This window comes from Chondrus crispus, genomic scaffold (assembly GCF_000350225.1).
Source record: "Chondrus crispus Stackhouse genomic scaffold, scaffold_81, whole genome shotgun sequence".
Classification (NCBI taxonomy): Eukaryota; Rhodophyta; class Florideophyceae; order Gigartinales; family Gigartinaceae; genus Chondrus; species Chondrus crispus.
The window spans coordinates 118,495-138,359 of record NW_005178735.1 but is presented as its reverse complement, the minus strand read 5'-3'; the positions used below and the strand labels follow the sequence as shown (position 1 = coordinate 138,359).

At 51.0% G+C, this 19,865-nt stretch overlaps 3 protein-coding genes; 1 reads left to right on the top strand and 2 right to left on the bottom strand.

Moving 5' to 3' along the window:
• Positions 1–8,015: 8,015 nt before the first annotated feature.
• On the bottom strand, positions 8,016–9,074 carry CHC_T00007694001 (hypothetical protein). Its single transcript, XM_005711377.1, has one exon. The coding sequence runs from the start codon at positions 9,072–9,074 to the stop codon at positions 8,016–8,018; it is 1,059 nt and encodes a 352-aa protein (XP_005711434.1).
• Positions 9,075–15,787: 6,713 nt separating this feature from the next.
• CHC_T00007693001 (hypothetical protein) lies at positions 15,788–17,926 on the top strand. Its single transcript, XM_005711376.1, has one exon. It carries the CDS (start codon positions 15,788–15,790, stop codon positions 17,924–17,926), a length of 2,139 nt encoding a protein of 712 aa, XP_005711433.1.
• Positions 17,927–17,954: 28 nt separating this feature from the next.
• CHC_T00007692001 (hypothetical protein) lies at positions 17,955–18,738 on the bottom strand. XM_005711375.1 is given in 2 exon segments: positions 17,955–18,276; positions 18,277–18,738. The coding sequence occupies 1 exon segment, from the start codon at positions 18,736–18,738 to the stop codon at positions 18,277–18,279; it is 462 nt and encodes a 153-aa protein (XP_005711432.1). The 3' UTR covers positions 17,955–18,276.
• Between the last annotated feature and the right edge of the window lie 1,127 nt (positions 18,739–19,865).

Sequence of the window (19,865 nt, the reverse complement as noted above, 5' to 3'; positions counted from 1 at the left end):
AGAAAGTCTTCTCGGAAAGATCTCGGGGTTTTCTAGGTCGGGAGACCACTGTAGCATAAAAACCCCCAGACGACTGAGGGTGTATGCGCAGTCCGACGTAGACCCGTTCGAACGGGAAGACGGGTGAAGCACCAGCTGACGAGGAAGGGAAGCGGGCCCTGGTAGAGGCGTGGTAGAGCGGGAAGGTCGGGGACGAGCGTACGCCTGGGCCGATCTACGCCTCGACGCCCCGGAGCAGCGCTGGGTAACGTACCAGCGCTGACGGACGGAGGCGGATCTAGGCTCGCTCGCGCACGCGTGTGTCCCCTACCCGCTCCCTTCCTCCTAACCCGCGCGAAGGCGAAGGCGCGTGGTTAGAATAAGCTGGGTGGACTGACCTTGGCGGTCGGTTGAGGACAAGTCCGTGCTTGTCCTTCTCCTGCCGCCGTCGGTCCGCTCCATATTTAATATACAAAACAATCTATCATAACACTACAGTACCGAGGTACTGTAGTAGGCTACTGTACTGCAGGTCGGCCTGCACTGTAATACTGTCAGCTATGTCGAGGCTGACAGTACACGTAGTACCCGTGGCGCGTGCGAGCTTCGTTCGTGCGTGGTACACGTGTGCACGTGTATGCGCGTGTCCCTTGTCCCCGTAGTATACACATGGACACGGGCGGTTGTACTGTAGAGCGTCGAGCTCTACAGTATGGGATCCCGTTGTTGATCTAATCTAACTAAAAAGCCCCAGGGGGGGTTATACTACAAGCATGTCTGCGAACCACTTTCCATGATTATTTTCCAGGAGACGACAATTGCAATGTGAGCTAGGCCCTGATCTACCACATACTGCGGAGGCACGATACTGCTAAGCCAGTTCTTGCCAAATGAGGCATTATCCGAAACAAAAATCTTAATCGACTCGTCCTTGCATCGGACGAGGTGGTCGATCAATATCATTTCAATATTTGCTGATGCATTTTTCGACCCTGTTCCTTGTTCATGAGAAAATACAACGGCGTCCTTGGTCACCGCGCTCACATGGGCATTCACGTCGAATCGCCATCTTGTGATATCCGCAGAAGCATTCACCACAAAGTGGGGAAGGTCAACTTTTGTCATATCGTCCTGATGTGTCACCGAAGCGTGATTCTGCAATGAAGTCCAACCATCCCCGCAAATTTTCAATCTCCTATAGCTGTTTTCCGTGTCCCAGAAAAAGTCGCCCCATCCCTTTACTGCAGCAGGTATCGCAGCGTCTCGTTTGTTGTGTTCAACGAACACACGCAGCACCTCCTTCTCTTGGTAACGTTTTGTTTCAATGTGAGACGTGAATCGGTCCGACTGTGTTTGCAAATCCTCTTGAAACGGCCTTTGAAGACTGCAGAACTTCTGTTTGTGGCTCTGTACGAGTTGCTTAGCTTCAAAATGAAACGGAAGGATAGCATAGTTTAACGTCTTACAGTTTGGACAGGCGTTGTGGTCACTTTGAGTAAACTCAATGGCGCACTTGCGCCCTTCCAGGTAATTGTCTGCTATCCGCTGTAATGTAGGCTGAGAGAGCTGCCCATCAACGTCCCCATCGTCATCCAGAGCTTTTGCCAGCAGTTTTCGAAGCTTTTCCTTTGTATTGATTTCTGGAGAATAGACTCTGCAAATGTTGACTTCACACGAGCCAGCAGGATTCGCGCGCAACGTGCGCACGAAAAGTCGACTATCATCTTGACATGGTCTTGAAGACCATGTCAAGATGATTCTCGACTTTTTCGCGGATGTAGTCCGGGTATCTATTCATGGGATGTCTGCCGTGCTTCCTGTACCCTTCGGCACCTCCCTCAATAAATGCACGGTGTTCAATTGATGGATCATCACACATGGCTTGGAGAGCAATACGGATGTCGGTCACGTGCCCCTTGGAGATAGTGTAGAGGGCTGAGAGGGCGAAATCGCAAACTTTGGTTGGTGAGTTGCTGAGCGCCGAAAACATGACGTTCAACAGGTAGCGATTTTTGTTTCGTCTCGGATTAAGCTCCCTCGCACAACGTGCAAATTAATTGTACTCGTTTGTCAGAAACACAATGTTCAAAGCCCCCAAACAGGGCTCGGGACAACCGCAATCGAACCTCGGCATGTCATCGATCGCCGAGTATCCACGCCGATCCCCGACTCTTCGGTACTGCCTCAACCGAATTCCGGCAGTGTCGATGATACTGAAGAGCTCTTGATCGCTGGATACAGAAGACAGCTGTCTGGAATTGATGTTCTTCTTTCTGCCGTAGAGAAAATTCCGCGAGACCCCGAGAAGGCAACAAATTGCCTCCGTACATATTTTTTCGAGCGGGCATTTCGTACCACTCGGCGCGTCCTCCTTTCCGTACAAAAATGGCAGTACCTTCGCTTCATGGCGAAATCGGCAAACTTCGTAAGTGCACTCTGTTGACCTGTTGCGGTTTCGTTTGTATAAATCTCTCTCTGTTCCCTACAAGGAGCAACAACCCCACGTATGAACCTCCGATTCCTTTGCGCCTCGTTTCAACCAACCTAGAAATATTATGGATATTGGCATGTATGCGTTCTGCAATTTGATGAATTAGCCTCAGCTCTTCGAGAAGAAAGAGCTTCTCAGGATCAAAAGCAATAAAAGTAAAGCAGAACCGGCGACAACAGTGCCAAATTGAGGTCGGAAACGTGTCTTTGTATGGCCGAAATGCTGACTGCGCCCTTTTTTCCATGGTCCGCAGCACCACAGCGCCATTGTTGATTAAGCTCGCATCAAATTTATTAACAGTCTCCATTCCATCTGCGCTTGAACTTGGCATAATGCCAAGACGAAATGATTTCGTTATGATATGGGCCGCGTCTCGTCCATTCCACAAAAAGGTTGCAGATTGAACGGCCCATGTCCATCTGATGACGCCATTCCTCGTCCGTTCCACCAAATTGCCGCTCTCTCTCTGAGCGGCTCATCTCATATATATATGGTCCCATGCCTCTTGAGGAGCTTGCCGGGCGCTTTCATAATTTACTTCTTGAGTTGACGAGATGGATTGAGAAGGATGTTGGCGCAGCGGTGTGTACATCGGAACCATGGATGGGACAGCTTCAAAATTTTAGATATATAAGCGAAGGCACAGCCGAAAATTGATCAGGAACGCGCGCGCTTGAGGCGGGCAACGCTCCAAGAGAACAGAAATCCAGGAACCGCCCTGGCAAAAGGCTTCGAGGACAAAACCAAGACAAATGAGGCGTGCGCGGCGGGCACGGGGCAGCGGCGGGTGTGCGGCGGGTCGACGTACACGGGCGCGGCGTTCGGGGCGTCCTGGGCGGAGAAGGCGTCGGAGAGCTTCTTGCCGAAGGCGCTTGCGTCGGCGCAGACGGGGAAGATCTGCGGCAGGTCGCGACACGGGGGCGACGGGCGCGACGGGAAACGCACGAAAAGAGCAGAAATCCAAGAACCGCCCTGGCAAAAGGCTTCGAGGACAAAACCAAGACAAATGAGGCGTGCGCGGCGGGCACGGGGCAGCGGCGGGTGGCGGCGGGACGACGTACACGGGCGCGGCGTTCGGGGCGTCCTGGGCGGAGAAGGCGTCGGAGAGCTTCTTGCCGAAGGCACTTGCGTCGGCAAAGACGGGGAAGATCTGCGGCAGGTTGCGATGCGGGGGCGACGGGCGCGACTACGGCGGCGATGGTGGCGGTTGCGGGACTGACGAGGCTGTCGCGGCCGGCCGGTGTGGCGGCGGCAGCGGCACAGCGGGGACGGCGGTGTCGGGGCGCGAGTCAACAACAGCACTGTCGAGGATATAACCAAGGGCAATATGGCGTTGAAGAGGAGTAGAAGTGGAGGTAGAGTAGAAAGAGATGGATGATGGATGAAAATGGAAGTGCAGAGGAGAAAAACAGAAAGAAAATTGGATCGCCTTGTAGAGGCACCGACAGGTTTATGATGAAGCACGGATTTGACGCATGTATACAATGTAAAGGGGGGGTGCCCAAATTTTTGGACAGTGACAAAGAGTTCGGACATGCAAAAAAATTGGAAAAATATGTAAAAATGCGGGCCACTGGTCAGTCTGGGCTCCAACGCCTCCACTCCCTCATCAAATACCGCCAAAACCAACTGGTAAAATTAAAAACCAATCTGCCAAATCGGCTTTGCAGGACACGTTACGTCATGTTGGGCGGTCAGTTCAAATTGTAAACTCCTTCTTTTCCCGCTCATTGCGAAGTAAACCCTTGAAAGACCAAACTGAGCAGCTGCACGGCATATTCACTTGTCCACCACTTGCTCCCACCGAGTACCTCTTAGAAAGCCATGGCCTCAGACAAACGTGAAAAGCGCATCCAAGCTGCTATAGGTCTTGTGCACAATGGCAGTACCTATCGACACGCATCTTCCGTCACAAAAATTCCCAAGTCCACAATATGCAGCCGCGTCCAAGCCGCAAATCCTAAAAACCAGTTTGTGCGAGCTTCACGCTCACGCCTCGATACCCTTACTAAGGTGGAGGAGGAGATGATCATATCACTATTGATCAGATATGCAGAGCGTGGTCTCCCCCTTCGACATGTACACCTCAAGGAGGCCGTGTCGATTATTGTGTCAAGAATGCTCCCTGTGCGTCGGCGCCTCTTGAATTTTAGAAACCTCATTCCGGGAGACCGTTTCTTGCGCAATTTCACTAAAAGACACCGCGACACGATAAGGTTTGTCAAACCTCTCCCCCAGGAAGGGGTTCAGTTTCGCGCCTGCAATGCTGCTGTGCTCACGCATCATTTCAGTACAATCGAAAAAATTATCATCGAGCACCACATTGACGCCAATCGCATATGGAATTGCGACGAGACCGGAGCCACGCCGCAACGAGATGTGAATGGAAATGGCAGCAGCCGTGCTTACGTCACGCGAAACAGCACGTCGGATGCCAAAATGGGGAATTTTCTTAACCAAAACCGTGTCACAATTCTCCCGGCGGTTTCTGCGTCAGGACATGTTGCTCCGCCACTATTTGTTTTCAAAGGTGTAAGAGTGCCTTATCGTGTGGTAGAACGAAATGGAGAATGGGTTACGGAGACCTTCTCTGACTACTTGCCAAGGCATTCCGTGTTCGGAATGCGCGCAGAAGGAGGAGGGGTTGACAGTGGTAATTTTTATGTTTGGTGTACTCATTTTGTCAAGCATGTGGCGGACCTAACATCCAACAACAGAAAAGTACTACTAATTTTAGATGGATAGCGATGCCACATGTCGGTAAGAGCGCTAGAGATGCTCAATGCACATGGGGTGATTGTGTATGCCCTCCCCCCCGCACACCTCTGGCAAAACACAACCGCTAGACGTCACTGTGTTTTCGTCGTTTAAAAATGCACTGAATGAAGCTGTGAACCTGTCTGTTTCTAAATCTTACTCGAACGATTGGGACGCCTTTTCGTTTTGCAGTATGTTGACACATGCTTTTAGAAAGGCCTTTACCGCTCACAACATCACAACGGGCTTTAGAAGGGCTGGAATTTGGCCGTTTGACGCAAGCCAACTGCTTGGAATGCCCCGCCCTCAAAGCTCAAATGTCGCGGACACGATGGTGTCAGTTTCGGAGTTGGAACATTTGCTTGAATTAAAGCGCACAGAAATGCGCCACGCGGTGTTGGGTGAGGACGCTACAGTATCAGACTGCGGATTTATCGACACGCCTAAAGGGGCTGTTTTAACGTCAGAAAGGGCTCTGTATTTGGCGAGGGAGAAGATGAAATCAGATGCGGCTAAACGTCTACAGCGCGAACTAAAGGCTGCTGCAGTGGCAGAAAAGGCTGCTGCCCGTGACAAAAAGCATGTACTGGAAGGAGAGGAGTTCCACGCCTACCGGTGGAGCCGGCGTGCGGCGCTAGCTGGTTTATCGGTGTCTGTGTTGAAGGGAAAAGCTCGGTCCATGAACATACGGCGTGCCGTGGCGCGGCGTAAAGCGTTGCAGAAGAAAAGAGCCTGAGGATGTGGTTGCATCTGTGACGTGGCATTCCAAAAACCTCAAATAAAATTGTGATTTTTTAAGAGATGGACCGTGTGTGTCCGATCATCTCGTGCCGTTTGCACGCCGTCGGTTGTAGTCGCGGACTCGCGTTTGCGCTGTTTTCCCGTACTTTCCGCCGCCGCCACGTATTGACTGGCTAATGGAGCTGGTGGAACAGAACGAGAGCTTTCTTTTGACGGTGCAAAAATCCCAATCTGACCTGATGAAGATGTTTTTATTTTAATTTTTGACAACCTGTCCGAAACAAAGGGCACCCCCCTTTATGTCGTGGATGTCCAGGCGGTCCAATCCATGTCCAGGCAGACCCCTACTCAACAATACTCACCACTCCAGCGGCAGCGCGGGAGATAACTCTGCTCCAATAAAAGGATAGCTGTGGATGGAGGAGACTCGTTGTGTAATGCAAGGGTGCATGTCCCCAAAATGTTTCTGAGTTTCGCTGAAAACGTTTTTCAGAACTTTGGCAAGCATTTTGTGAACCTTCGAAACTTCGAAAAGATTTGTCAGCCTTTGTCCAAGATGCCAGATCGAAATTACAGCTACGGTGGAGTTTAGATGGAAATATTCCATCATTGAGGCCTGGCATGCCGGAGCCAACAAGGTCCTCCACCGGGACCAATGGAGAAGTGTCGTTTGAGGCGAATATCAGAAAAATTAAGGGCCATTTGCGGATCTTGGGGTGACAGGTGCGGCTTTTGATGCCCCTGGGGAGGTGAAGTTCTAGCCCTGGGGGGTTTTTGGGGGCGACTACCCCAATTGAGGTGGCATTGAAGGGTGACGTTCCTCATTCATCCAATTCCGAGGGTGACGTCGCCCTAAGAAAACGACATGTTGAAACATGCCGATCTTTATCTGTGTCTATAGGGCGACATTGGATCGTTTTCTGAGATTGATGTGATTTCAGTTGGAAATATAGGGTGACTTCATATGCGAAACACCGGCAACTTCTACCCACTCTATCTACATACAATTATATACAGTATTTTCCATACCACGGAAGCATGTTTACCTAGTGTTTTCATTCCCATAAAGCTGTCTCAGTGCACAATCAGTAACAATATGCAATCCCATGTGCCTGCCTTCATCGCCTTGCTCTGAACCATGCCAGAGGCAGGGTGCAGAGTCAGGCGATGAAGAAGGCGGGTGAGGGCATTGCGGCGAGATGTGCGGGGGGGGAGCTGGGGAACGTAGACGCCGAAAAATGGCTGGTTCAGAAGGCAGAACGTACGCCGCGTGACCGCGCGTCACCGTATGCCAGCCACTGTGGTGGCCACTGGGCAGCCTCTATAGCCACACTATATTGTTTCAGTTTTGAGAGCGCTATATCCAGCGCGAAACCGTGCGTTGGCGTGCTTTTATAAGGGTGACATTAAAACAATCATGCGTTTCTAGGGCGACTTTTCTAACATTTAGGTCTCCGCCGAAATGCCACGATGGTATACGTTTTTATGGGGTGACATCCCCGAATATGAGTTTGTCGGAGGTGACTTTACGATCGTTTTTCTGTCACCCTAGAAAACGTGCATTGTCACCCATCAAAAGGACACCATGGACCAAAATCACCCTACTAGCAAAGCACTTTTTAGTAGTGTCGCCCTATAAAACCCCCCACGGCATTGAAATCGCCCCCACGTAGATTTCACTTTGGCCGGGTGTCGCCCCAAAATCTACACTTTGACCCTATTGAAAAAATTAATTGTCAACCTGGCTTTTACAGAGCCATGAGCCCTGGTACTTTGGACCAAATTTGTTTTGCCCTGGGGCACAGACTCTGGTGCCCAGGGCCCTTACTGGGACGTATTCTCCTGATTGTCACTCGAGCTGTCAACAGCTGCGGCGCACTCTGTGCCATGCATGTTCGACCGCAACGGGCAACGTGCAGGGATGGTAAACGGAGAGGTGTGACATATCTTGTCCGGTCCAGACATGATGCGTGTTGAATCCGCAGTCGGTAGTGGGAGCTGTTTCGACACGGCGACGACGACTGGAAGATGAGACACGCGCGGAGAGTCATGCAGATCCCTTCGTGCGTAGTCTAAACACCCTGACCCTGTCGAGATGCCAGTCACACAGATACCCAAAGCAATCCAAGTTGACATTGTCTTGCAAAACAGCGACCTGCATGTCGCTTTGGCCGAGAGCTTCATTGAGTAATTGATCGGACGTCTCAGTTCTACTCGTCGCAAACAAATACCCCTCTCTCGTACTTGCTTTAAGGGCGTTCTCGAAGGCATCGACAACGGCAGGTATAAAATCGGGATCGTAAACGACATCAGCGGCTACGACGACGTCAACCTTGTTCTTGTCTGTGACTTCGCGCACGCAGTGTTTTTCACCGATGTCTAATTTGGCGAAAGAGAGCCAGTGGGCGGGGTAAGAGACTACAGTGGAAGAATTTTGCTTCATAGTATGCAATGCAGCAGGGTCACAGTCTGTGAGACAAGCACTACGCACGTCGGCCTCCTCAAAGGCAGCGGCAGAGAGACCGGTGCCGGCGCCTAGCTCTAGAACAGATGCTTGATAGATGGATGAAGCGAATGCACCGGGGAAGACGGCATGCGCATAAAGGACAAGAGAAGCGGCCCATACGCGTCTTCCAGTGTCGGAGAGGCGTGTAGAAACATTCAAAGTTGCTTGTCTTGGTGAGCTTTGTTTCTTTGATGGAAGTTGAAATACGACGTGGGTAGAGATGGGTATGCGTTTGTGTTGAGAAGTGCAGAAGGCAGTGGCGTTGTCGAGGAAACGGTCAGAGAATGATGGACTCGGAGTGTGGTCGAGCTCGTCGAACATCAACCGCAAGAGACTGGCGTTGCGATGGGAGCCGAGGGAAAAGAGAGGGGGGCATTGGGAAGGGGTGAAATCGAGAGTTAGGGAGAGCAGGTAGTCCTGGGCTGATGGGAGGAGGAATGGACAAGAGCCGTGCAGCGAGTTGGCAGAATCTAGAAGGCTGCGAAGTGGGAGTCCAGCTCGAAATCCCAACGCGAGACGATGTAGGACGCGTTTATGGGCTGAGGAGAGATGGTCCTCGCAGTCGCTCGATTGCGACGAGGACGGGGGATAAGGATGCATAAGCAGGTAGAGTGGAAGCCGGGGGGGTATAGTACTTTATGTCTTTATGTGTTCTCGGTCATGCATACCGTCGCGGGTAAAGCTACTTTATATGATGTGATATGTGGAGTTCAAAAAGTGTGAGCAATGCACGTCCACGCAGACGATTTGATTGGTTGCGATTCCACAAATTTTTAGTGTCACTCGCGGTGCATGGTGCCCGGTGCGACCGATACGTCGGGAGTGTACGGTTGCGCGCAATCCAGTCATCTCCGTCGGTGTGTAACCTGGGCCGAGATTATTGGCGATGGCGAGACGGCCACAGCAGCAACTGCGATCCTGCTTCGTAAAGCATTCGTTCGGTCGCCTTGTTTCCCTGTCTAAGTTAAGACACACCCTGAGGGTGTGTCTTAACATGCACCCTGAGCTTGCCCGGTGGTGCCAGGAATACTTTTAAAATCTTAACAAATACCGTAAACTCAAAAATTAAAACGTAGGAGCCACTCATAGCACGCCAAATCACCTCTTTGGACAAAGCAGAGCAAACTGCAGAAAAACGGGGCATGTTAAGACACCCTCAATCACAGTTGTACCGATCCCTCCGAAGGACAGCTCCAGCCGAGTTGTCATTGGGTGTGTACATTACTGGCGGATCATGTGGCCGCCCTATTATGAGCACTTCCTCTCTCTAATTCACGGCACTCAGTCCTCAGTTTCCTTTCACTGTACAGGGTACCCTTGAATGGTCGACTTTATTGAGAGAGTATTGGGGCGGCCCGAGACTAGAACATCAGGGTCTACCGAGGGTCTGTAGAGCAACCGGGGGAAGCCGTAACCTACGTCGGTTTACGGATAAAGCCGTATATTGGAGTATGAGGGAGGTAAGGATGGTGCTGAGACGCCAACGCTCATGGACTGGGGAGTTCCCAGTGCGAGTAGAAAGGTAGTCGGCGACAAGGTGCAGGCCTCGTTGTGTCCCGGGGCCAGATGCCCCGTAGATGTCCCATGCCAGCGGGTGCACAGGGTACCCTTCGAAGGGTACTTACTTTTGGCGTCCCTAGTTCTCCGTCTCAATGCAATGCCTAGCTCTATCTTTCCAACGTGCCTGCTCCCCAGGAGTGCTACATACAATATGCGTTGCAGCGGCTGTGAGGCAGTTTTCCTCACATTGTGCACAACTGTGGAATATACACGCGTTATAGTCCATTATCAAAGCGTTCCTCGAGACTGTAAGGAAGGCTGTCCCCGCTCGCCTCGCTGTCCCGGCTACTGTACGGCCAATTTGACAAGACACAGCCGAACAAACTGGTCCTGCATCACTGCTCACGATGAGCGCGATCGCGCCGAACCATACTTGAGCTCTACGTACCGACAGATTCCTATTGCCTTAACAACCCTTCCTTGGATCGTCACGTAAAACCCGACAGAGGAGATGTAGTAAGTCGCCCAGCTCAGTTAGTTTAGCATTAGAATACGAAATTTCGTGGTCGAATACAAAAATTCGATCCCTCTTTTACACCACAGTGGCGTCGTAAAAGGAGCAAGCAATCTCCACCCAAGTGAGGTTCTCCTTTCACTATTTCCTGAATGACATAGAGAGTATGTTAAAGGCTCTACAGTTAATCAATATCTCCTGCGCTTCAATTTAATTGTTGGCATGACGTGGGATGTTTCTTTAGCGTCCCCTCAACTATCTCGCGGAAGCCGAATATTTTCATACTAGCAAACAGAGTGACTTGTCCTTGTTTTCTTGACGCCTCACTTCCTGTTCGAATCGCGTTTACTTCGATTCCCACCTCTTTCCGCCGGCGACACTACACCGAATACTGCAAATAGTGCGGGTGAAAATATAGTGCGGGTTCGAAATTAGTGCAGACCGCAGTAAATTGTGTTTCTCGCCTATCGCCGATGGCGCAATTACTGCGGTCCGCACTAATTGCAAACCATACATCTAATAGTGCAGTCTCAGAAAGCAGCCAATTCGCTGTCCTGCGCGCCATTTTTGACAGATACTAACCCAAATCTGGAACAAAACGCCATTGTGGTGTTTCGGTTATGCACATATAAAGGCTTACCTTTTCCATTCTTACATCAAAGCTGCACCCCGCCGTCCGAAAGATCCAGCTTGCGTATCATGACGGTATCAGCATCTCCCATTATTGCTTCCCTCCAAAATGCCGAACGCCTGCGGAACGAAAGAGACGCAGCTTCAACACAAGAAGCTACTGCAGATGCCCATCATTCCTCTTCCGATCCGCGTACATCTGCCACACTCCAACCCAACTCCGGCCTTCCGGCACCGCCGCCCAACACAGCCGCGACCTCGGCGGTCCGCACAAGAGCGGTCCAACGTGTGTTTACGCGATCAGATCGCGTTAGGATTGTCAAGTGGATGTCTGAGGAGGTCTCCAGGGCAGGTTCTAAACACATTGCCTCAAAAGCTGTCCGCCAGTTTCCTCATCTGTTCCGTGGAAACGAAAAGGCGAACAATTCTCAGGCAAGTAGCTTATGGAAAGCACGCCTCGAGTACCTTGAAGCAGACGAGACGGTTTGCGCGCCGCGCTCAATTACCAGTGTTAAAAGCTGCGGCATCAAAAGGGTGTATTTAAAGGCCATGCCTGGCCGCGGTCGGAAGAGGTCTGCTTGGGTAATGGCTCTGCAAGCCGACCTCCTCGAAGAGTTTGACAGGCTTCGAAAAACCGGACTCAAGCTCAATGCCAAGCTGCTCGGAGATCTTGCGAGACAGCTCATAAAAAGTTCTACGAGGGATGAATATTTTCTAAATTATTTTGATACGTCGTCAAAAAAGTTTATTCAGTACATGATCACACCGCGTTGGATCCAGGCATTTATGGAACGGAACGAAATTGTTAGTCGCGCTCAAACAGGCAAATTGATGGTTTCCCCGGAGAAGCAAGCTTTTATCGAGAAGGAAGTGGCGTATCATCTTGGCTTTGTGGCTCGAGAGTTTCAGTCAGGACGTTTAGATGAGGACGATGTGTCAAATGCTGACGAAACGCACTTTGTGATCAACATGGACAACCATCGAACGTTGGAAATTTGCGGTGAAGCCGAGGTAAAGTATTCAGACGTAGTGTCTGGAGCGGAAGGGATGACAATGATTGTACGTATATCTGGTGGAAGGGATGCCAGAATCGAAGCGCCAATGGTGGTGTTTCAGAACAAGAAGAGAACCTACCCAATTCAAAGCGTTCCTGACGATGTAGCGGGAGTTTCGTATCGCTCGGGGCCGAAGGGTTGGATGGATCGCGAAGTAATGCCGCAGTGGCTGAGGGAACGGAAAGTAATTAAGGCGCTTCGGCACGGCTGGCATCGTGTTTTGTATATGGACAACTGAAGTGGGCATGGTGAGACTGCGGCAATGTTGGAAGCGTTGAACGAAATCAAAACAGAGGTCAGGTTTTTCCCGCGGAACTGTACGGACCTACTGCAGCCCGCCGATTCCTTTGTGATACAAAAGCTAAAAGATGCTTGGCGTTGTCGTTGGGACCAGCACCAAATAAAGCGCATAATGGCGGGTGACTTTACGGCTTCTTCTGGCAAGTTGCCTAATCCAGGCAAGCACTACTTTCTGGAGCTTGCCACAGCGGCTGTTCGGGATGTTAACGCACAACGCGACAGCGAGGGTTTAACCTACGCACGGAAAGCCATGATTAGATGTGGCTTAGCGCTCAACACAAATGGGCAGTGGGAGGAAAGACATTTGTTTCCCAAGCTACAGAACATAATTCAGAGGCATCGAAACCATTTTGAGGGAGCTCCTGTGATTGCGAATGAGGGCCAGGTGGTTGGCGAAGGCGCGTAGAGATATCCAGTACCCTTACACATTAAAAAATATCAACTCTTCTGATTGATCCAGATTGCATTCGGCATTACAGACAGAACTGGGGTAGACTGCACTATTAAGAACAGAATTATTTACTGCGGACTGCACTAATAGGGGAAATGACTTAATTAGTGCGGTATCAATATTAGTGCGGACCGCAGTAAATACCTTCACCTCGGCTTCGAATTGGCGTTCCAAAATAGTGCAGACCGCACTATTTGCAGTATTCGGGTGTACATATCTGACATTAAATACACAAGAAGGGGGCTTAGTTGTGGCTCCTGTACGCTCTTGGGTTGGCGCTTGTGCATGCATTCCCCTCTTCGCGCAATGTTCCTGTCACCACCGGCATCATTTGTATCGTTCTCGAGCTGCTCCATTGATTGTCGAACTTTTGTTCTCTTTTGAGCGTCATACGCTTGCAGCAATGCACGCCCTGCTTTTCTGAGATGCATACAATGGGGGGACTCTCATTAGTGCCACATTTGCTAATGCCACCCTCCCATTAATGCCGGCCAGACGTACGAACACGAAAAGTGCCACGTGTCAAACGTGTCCAGGTGTTATGCAGCCGTCCGTCCGTCGCGCGTGAAAACATGTGAAAGCGACATTCCATTCGCCGAACAGCGTTCACAGATTTAAGCTTGTCCTCCTTATTATGGATCCGGTTCCGGAAATAAAAAACGCAACGCGCAAGCGCCTGACAATAGCGCAGAAGCTAGACATTGCAGATCTGCTCGAAATGGGACACTGTACCGAAGCAATTGAGCGGCAGTTCGGCATCGCAGGGCGCACCGTGCGAAACATCAGAGCAACTGCTCCCAAATTACTCCGCGTAGCCAACAAGAAGCCCAAATCACTGCAATTGAAGACCCGTCAGGCCGTATGGGTCCCAAATCTAGAGGCTAAGCTGCTCGAATTTCTCATGTGGAACGATGGGTAAATATTGAGTCCGACGAAAGTGTGGTAAAGGCGTTTGTTAATGATGCCATGGACGTTTTTGAGTCAGTTCAGGGTTTGACGAACACAACTACAACGCAATCAAGTGATGAAGATGGGAGCGCAGAGGACGCGAGAGAGCGAAGGACTGTCCCCTCTGTCGTTGAGATTGCGGAATTGTTTGGAGAGCTGGAAGATTTGGCTACTGAATGTCAAGTTTCAGACGCCCTATCGTATCTGAGGTCCGCAAAGCGCGCGTTTCTCACTGCAAAACACGACAGACCCAACGCCGGAGCAGACAGACGTTAATTACCGAATGCATGAAAATAGATGGGACACCTATTAATGCCGTCTCCCAATAGTGCCAATTTTGGGGTCTTACACGGGGCGGCACTAATGAGTAGGGCCCTCTGTACAGGTGTCGAAAGTCGGGACAAGCGGTTTTGACCTACACTATTCACGGTATGCACTACTCACAACTGCACTATTGAGGAGGTACTCTCTTTATTGCGAATGGCTTTCTACGGTTGAGAGCGCCTTCTAGGATAGGACAGAGAACCAGCCGTGCACTATCTATATCCATCTGACCCTTGGTCCGAAGAAAGCAAAGCAGGTAAGGCTGTGCGCTATGTGAGTAAATCAGCAACGCCATAGCAAACGGTCGCGAGCAGGTGCTGATGTTCGAATTAGCGAAGGGCGACGGGCAGCTAGCGAAGGGCAATACGCAGGAGGCGAGCGATGAAAGGACGCGACTCGAGGAGAGACAGTATCGCTAATGTGGAGGGAAGGTATAAAGGAAGGAGGAATAAAGAAAAGGCGGAAGGCGTCCGGGAGGATAGGAGCCCAGCAACTTCATGCTGACTGCGTTGCCCTGTGCCTACCCTTTGCCCTTCCCTTTTTCTAACGCGCGCAATGGATCATCCCAAAACGGTACCGTTACGGTGCTGTACTCGCTATCCATGCAAACGGGGGCATGCTTTCATCGTGTACACGTGTATAAGCATTTGTCGCAGAGCTGCTACAGTACACCCGGGGACGGTATTTAGTGTCACTGATACCATTTCCGTTATGGAAATATCGACCCCTAAACATATATTAATGTCAGTGATACTATTTCCGTACTTACACTATTTCAGTGAAAACGGTATTACTGTCACTGATATTGTCAAACGTAACAATGAATAGTGTAAGTTCGATCCCATTAGAGCCTACAGCATTTCTTTTCGTCCTACCAAAACCTCACATGCCTGCCTCCAATTACAAGTCCTGACGCTGGCCCCCCCCCCCCCCCCCCCCCCCCCCCCTTTTTTTTTTCCCCATCCCCCTTTTTTACCCTTTCCCTCCCCCAAACCATTTTTTTTGGGCCAACCAAAACCCCAAAACCCCCCCCCCTAAAAAAAAAGCCCGGGGGGCCCCCCCCCCCCCCCCCCCCTCCTCCTCTTTCCTTATCGCAGATGCCCCTTGTTACAACTCTGCATCGCCCAACCTTTTCCTATACACCAGACCAAAGACCGACCAGTTGACCTGTTCTTAGTACAAAACGCTTTTCAGTAATGAATGCCTGCGTATCTCCACTCCCGCGCACAAATTAGTGCTCCCGAAACGAACCGAACGAATCGCATACCAATACTATCCCTCCGGACCGGCAGTGAGATGGGTCCGGCTCAAAGGAAGGATTGTTCTATGTCTGGATTGATCCGTCGTCGTCCTGGGCTCTGACATGTATTAGTGTCAGTGACACTATTTACGTGGTGACACTAATTTAGCGCTGACACTAAATACCGTCCCCGGTGTACAGTATTATGATGATCACTTATTATGATCAGCTCCGCTACCGCAATTCAATCCAAGACATGTGCGGCCAACCCGCTCCTCATCAAGACCTGATCGCCACCTGGGCTTGTTCGACCTGCTTCATCCTGCGCTTGTCCCTTAGCGTCTTAGTGCGATGTCAACTCCCTCCTTAGCACCGCTTGCAAAGAACGATCAGCTTCGCGATCTTTTTCTGCGTGGCGAGCATGACGCAGTTGTCACCCGCTGCGACCTTCTGCTCAATCGGAAGAAACTGGACCAAAAGGCTTCCCGAACGCTTCTGCAGTCCATCCGATTTGCCTCCCTTCTACACTCAGGTCGAATTCCGGAAGCTTCTACTGCCGCCACGGCCATTCCCTACTCTCCCTCTTTGGTTTTCGCACGACACTATCTTGCCTGGGCAAGCGCAGACCTCGAAGCTGCCTCCTCATCGGTCCAAATCGTGCACAACCTCCCCGGGTCTGATGCACGCAAATTAGAGGCACAGCTCTTATATAGATCGGGTTCGTACGCAGAATCAGCCTCAATTTTTTCCGCCTTACTCGCGGTCACCAGAAATGATCTTGAGGATGCTAGACGTCCCGCCTCCACGTCACGGTGGCGATTACCGGGCCTTGCTACCGCTCCTGAAAAGATCCCTCTCACGAGAGCAGAACTCGACTTGTTGAGGGACGCTGTCAATGAGCTTGCAACAAATGCCACTGCTGCGTTTGTACTTGCTGGCAAGCCGGATGATGCTCTCGCTATTGTAAGACAAGTAGGGACATGGTCTAAGGAAACGAGGAAAGCGACGGAGAATGAGGGGGGACTCTTGTGTGGTCACTATGATGGGGATCGGAAAGCGAAAGCTATTGTTTTGGCCCAGACTGAAGAAGAAGTCGAAGAAGACGAGGAAGACGAGGAGGACGCCGGTGAAACCGAAGAGATCATGGCTCCTATCAGAGTGCAAATGGCGTATCTCACCCATTTGAAAGGCGGTGTGCAGGAAGCTGAGAAGCTCTATGCCGATGCCATGAGGGATCGGAACGCTGATCCAGCTTCGTTGGCTGTTGCGGCAAACAATCTCACTGTTGCCTTGGGGCAGTTGGCCTTCGGAAAGCGCAATGATTCTGCGGAGATAAGCGGAACTACAGCGAATGGGCCGTCTCTTCCTAAAGAACAGCATGAAGCTCTGGTAGAGGGACTAAAGAAGATGAGAGCAACTTCTGGTCGCACCGTTGAGAGAAAACTCGCCCTGAATCAGAGACGCGCAATGGCTGCTAACCGTGCGGTTTTGCTTGTGCAAATGGGCAGGTACGACGCCTGCCGGGCCGAGTTGGCAAAGCTCAAAACAGAATTTCCGAAGGAAGCACTTGTACCGCTCATTGAAGCCAGTCTGGTAGCCAAGCAGGGAAATCTTCGTACTGCTGACAGTATTCTCACTGGTAACGTTGATGACAGTGAGGTTGTCCGCGCCGCTCGTGTGCAATTGCTCGCCGCGAGTGGCGATCTGAAAGGAGCTGCCACTCTTCTGCAAGATTTGTTCCGTGGTAGGTCTGCAGCTCTGGTTACAGCAGCCGGTCTGTTTGAACAAAGCGGAGATATTGAATCTGCAACATCGTTGTTGAGCGAACTTGTGAAAAAGTCTTCGGGTGCCGACGCGCTGTCGGCAAAGACAGCACTATCAAGCGTACTCCTCCGAAATGCAAAATACGAAGAGGCCGCAGGTGTGCTTCGAGAGGTGTGCAATGCGAATCCCTCAGATTCAGTAGCACAGGCACAGCTGGTGGTAGCCACTTCGTACTTCGACGCAACTGAAGCTGAAAGGGCCGCATTGCTGCTCCCATCGTCAATGTCGACACAGAATGACATCGATGCAAAGAAACTTGAGGCTTTGCCACCTCCTAAGCGCAGAGACATTGCCGCACGCCAAAACACCACATCTACCACCACAACCAAAGCGGATGAAGACGACATTGCGGCGAAGAACATCGCGGTTCGAGAGCGCAAGAAGAAAAAGAGGAAGAAGCGGCTTCCCAAGAACTATGACCCAGAGGGACCCCCTCCAGACCCCGAACGGTGGTTGCCTAAGACGCTGCGCTCTGGATACAAGAGGAAGAAGGCAAAGGATCAGAACAACTTTAGGGGATCACAGGGAGCAGATGCGGCAGCTGCCGACGCGGCGGCTATGAAAAACGCTGAAAAGTCGACTGCGAAAGCGTCTGCGACAGCTGCAGAAGGGCCACTACCTCCGAGTGGGCGAGCTAAACTGAGGAAAAAGAAAGGCAGACGATAGGGCTCTCGTCTGTCGCCTGAAAATAAAGCATACAGATGAGGTTACGAAAGGTTGGTTGCCGACTCGTCTGATTTATATTCTAGCAACACCTGGCGAAGGACGAAAACAATGCCTGACCATTAGGGAGGCGCAACCCCTCTCTGATCGTTGGCAATTCACCGTAGTCTAGTGAATAGGAACGCATTGCGGTGTGGCGTGCTGTTTCGGATACGATGCGCATCACCGATGGAAGAGAAGAGATCCCGCCCTCTCTTGCGAGTACATTGACCGTCTAACTTTCATTAAGATACTATTATGCCCTGTACAACCTAGAGCTGGTCCCCAAGACCGCTGACATGATGACTGCATGACTAAATCTTCGGAGCAATGTCCTTTGCGACTTTCCTCCAGCCGTCCATGTTCGCGCCCGGCATCCGTCGCTCTGGGAACCTTTCCCAACCCTCGGCAGACCCGACGCGCTGCTGCTGTTGCACTCCCGTAATATCTGATAAAGAGGGGGCATCAAGCGACTGCCCAGACGCACGAACTCCAGTGGCAGGACGCACGCGGACGTTGCCGGAGGGCGGGGCCCTGGCAGTCGGTGCCGCCTTCTTTGCAGCTGGAGCGTCCTTCTTCTTGCCAAAATTAGGGAGGTCCAAGTCGGGAAGGCTAATTTTCGGAAGTGCAGGCAGGGAAATCTTGGGCAATTGAATGGCTAGAGGGCGAGCGGACACAACGAGAGAAACGGCACAGAGAACGGCACCGGAAAGAAGCGGAGCTCCTAACACTGGCGCAGCTGGGATCATCGCCGGGGTTTGAGGGCACTTTTTCATTGTGAGAGGTGGAGGTTAGGGACACAGCCGGTTTGCGGGTTGCGGTGATTGCGTATAAGTGAAGGTGGGCTGACCGCGTGAATCGACATTCATAAATGCTGTCTTCAAGGGTTGGGGTGTGTGACCTGGGAGAGACGAGATTCTTTGAAACCGCCTTTCGTCCACTTTTTCGGCCACAAGTGGCGCATATTTATTGGTCAACGCGTATCGGAACCCTCAGAGATTATGCAGTAAACTTTGCGGAAAAAATGAAACATATTTTCGTCAACATTCGAAAACTCTGGAAAACGGCGTCACCAACATTTCCAACTTTTGCACTTTAACTCATGTCTCTCCGACCGGAGCTTGTCCTTGGGGACAGCTCTTTTTTTGCAAAAATATATAAATTAAATTGAACATTCAAAAATCTATACCTTGGGTATTATTCCCTTCATGTTTTCGGCAATAGCATCTTACAGAACACCGGAATAGCAGCTTTGTATGCGCAAAAAGCTTAAGAATATAATGCAGATTGAGTACCAAGTTTTGTTTTTGAGATAATGTTGCGTTTAGGGGGGCGACCAGGTGCATTTTTGCGGTGATAAAGAGGTGAAATTGACTTTTCTGCTGTCAACAGGGTCCGAATTGTGAATTGTTGTTGCAAGCGCGGGGCGAAGGGAGGAAAAACAGCAGCATGACAGACCCGACACGCGAAATGTCGCCTTTTACCGCATTTGGTCACCAGCCCAAAACAACAAATGCGAAGTGTGTCGCCGGTATAGTACTCCAAAATGACAAGTAACCGAGGATTTTAAGGGACTTTAAGCACGAAATTTCCAGAACGAAGGATATTTGTGGGGATATCTGAGGCATGATTGCGGCGCAGCTGTCACCCCCCTTACCATCTCTCACCCCCACAACACCTCATCTCGCCACTCTTGTCACCCCTTTGCCGCTCACTGAAATCCTTCCCTCGCTTTCCGCATTGTTTTCAAAATGCGCGTACTCCCTCAAACTATGGCGCAGGGAATTCGACACCTCGCCACTGTGGAAGAGGGAGTCACACCCCTCTTTGACGTTTTTTGCGTATCTCCTCGTAACGCAACATTGCGTGAAATGAAAAAGCACTACCGACGCCTTGCAGTTCT

Excerpts from the sequence above, each read along its gene's own strand:
- CHC_T00007693001 (XM_005711376.1), top strand. The coding sequence starts at position 15,788 with ATGTCAACTCCCTCCTTAGCACCGCTTGCAAAGAACGATCAGCTTCGC.
- CHC_T00007692001 (XM_005711375.1), bottom strand. The coding sequence starts at position 18,738 with ATGAAAAAGTGCCCTCAAACCCCGGCGATGATCCCAGCTGCGCCAGTG.
- CHC_T00007694001 (XM_005711377.1), bottom strand. The coding sequence starts at position 9,074 with ATGCATCCTTATCCCCCGTCCTCGTCGCAATCGAGCGACTGCGAGGAC.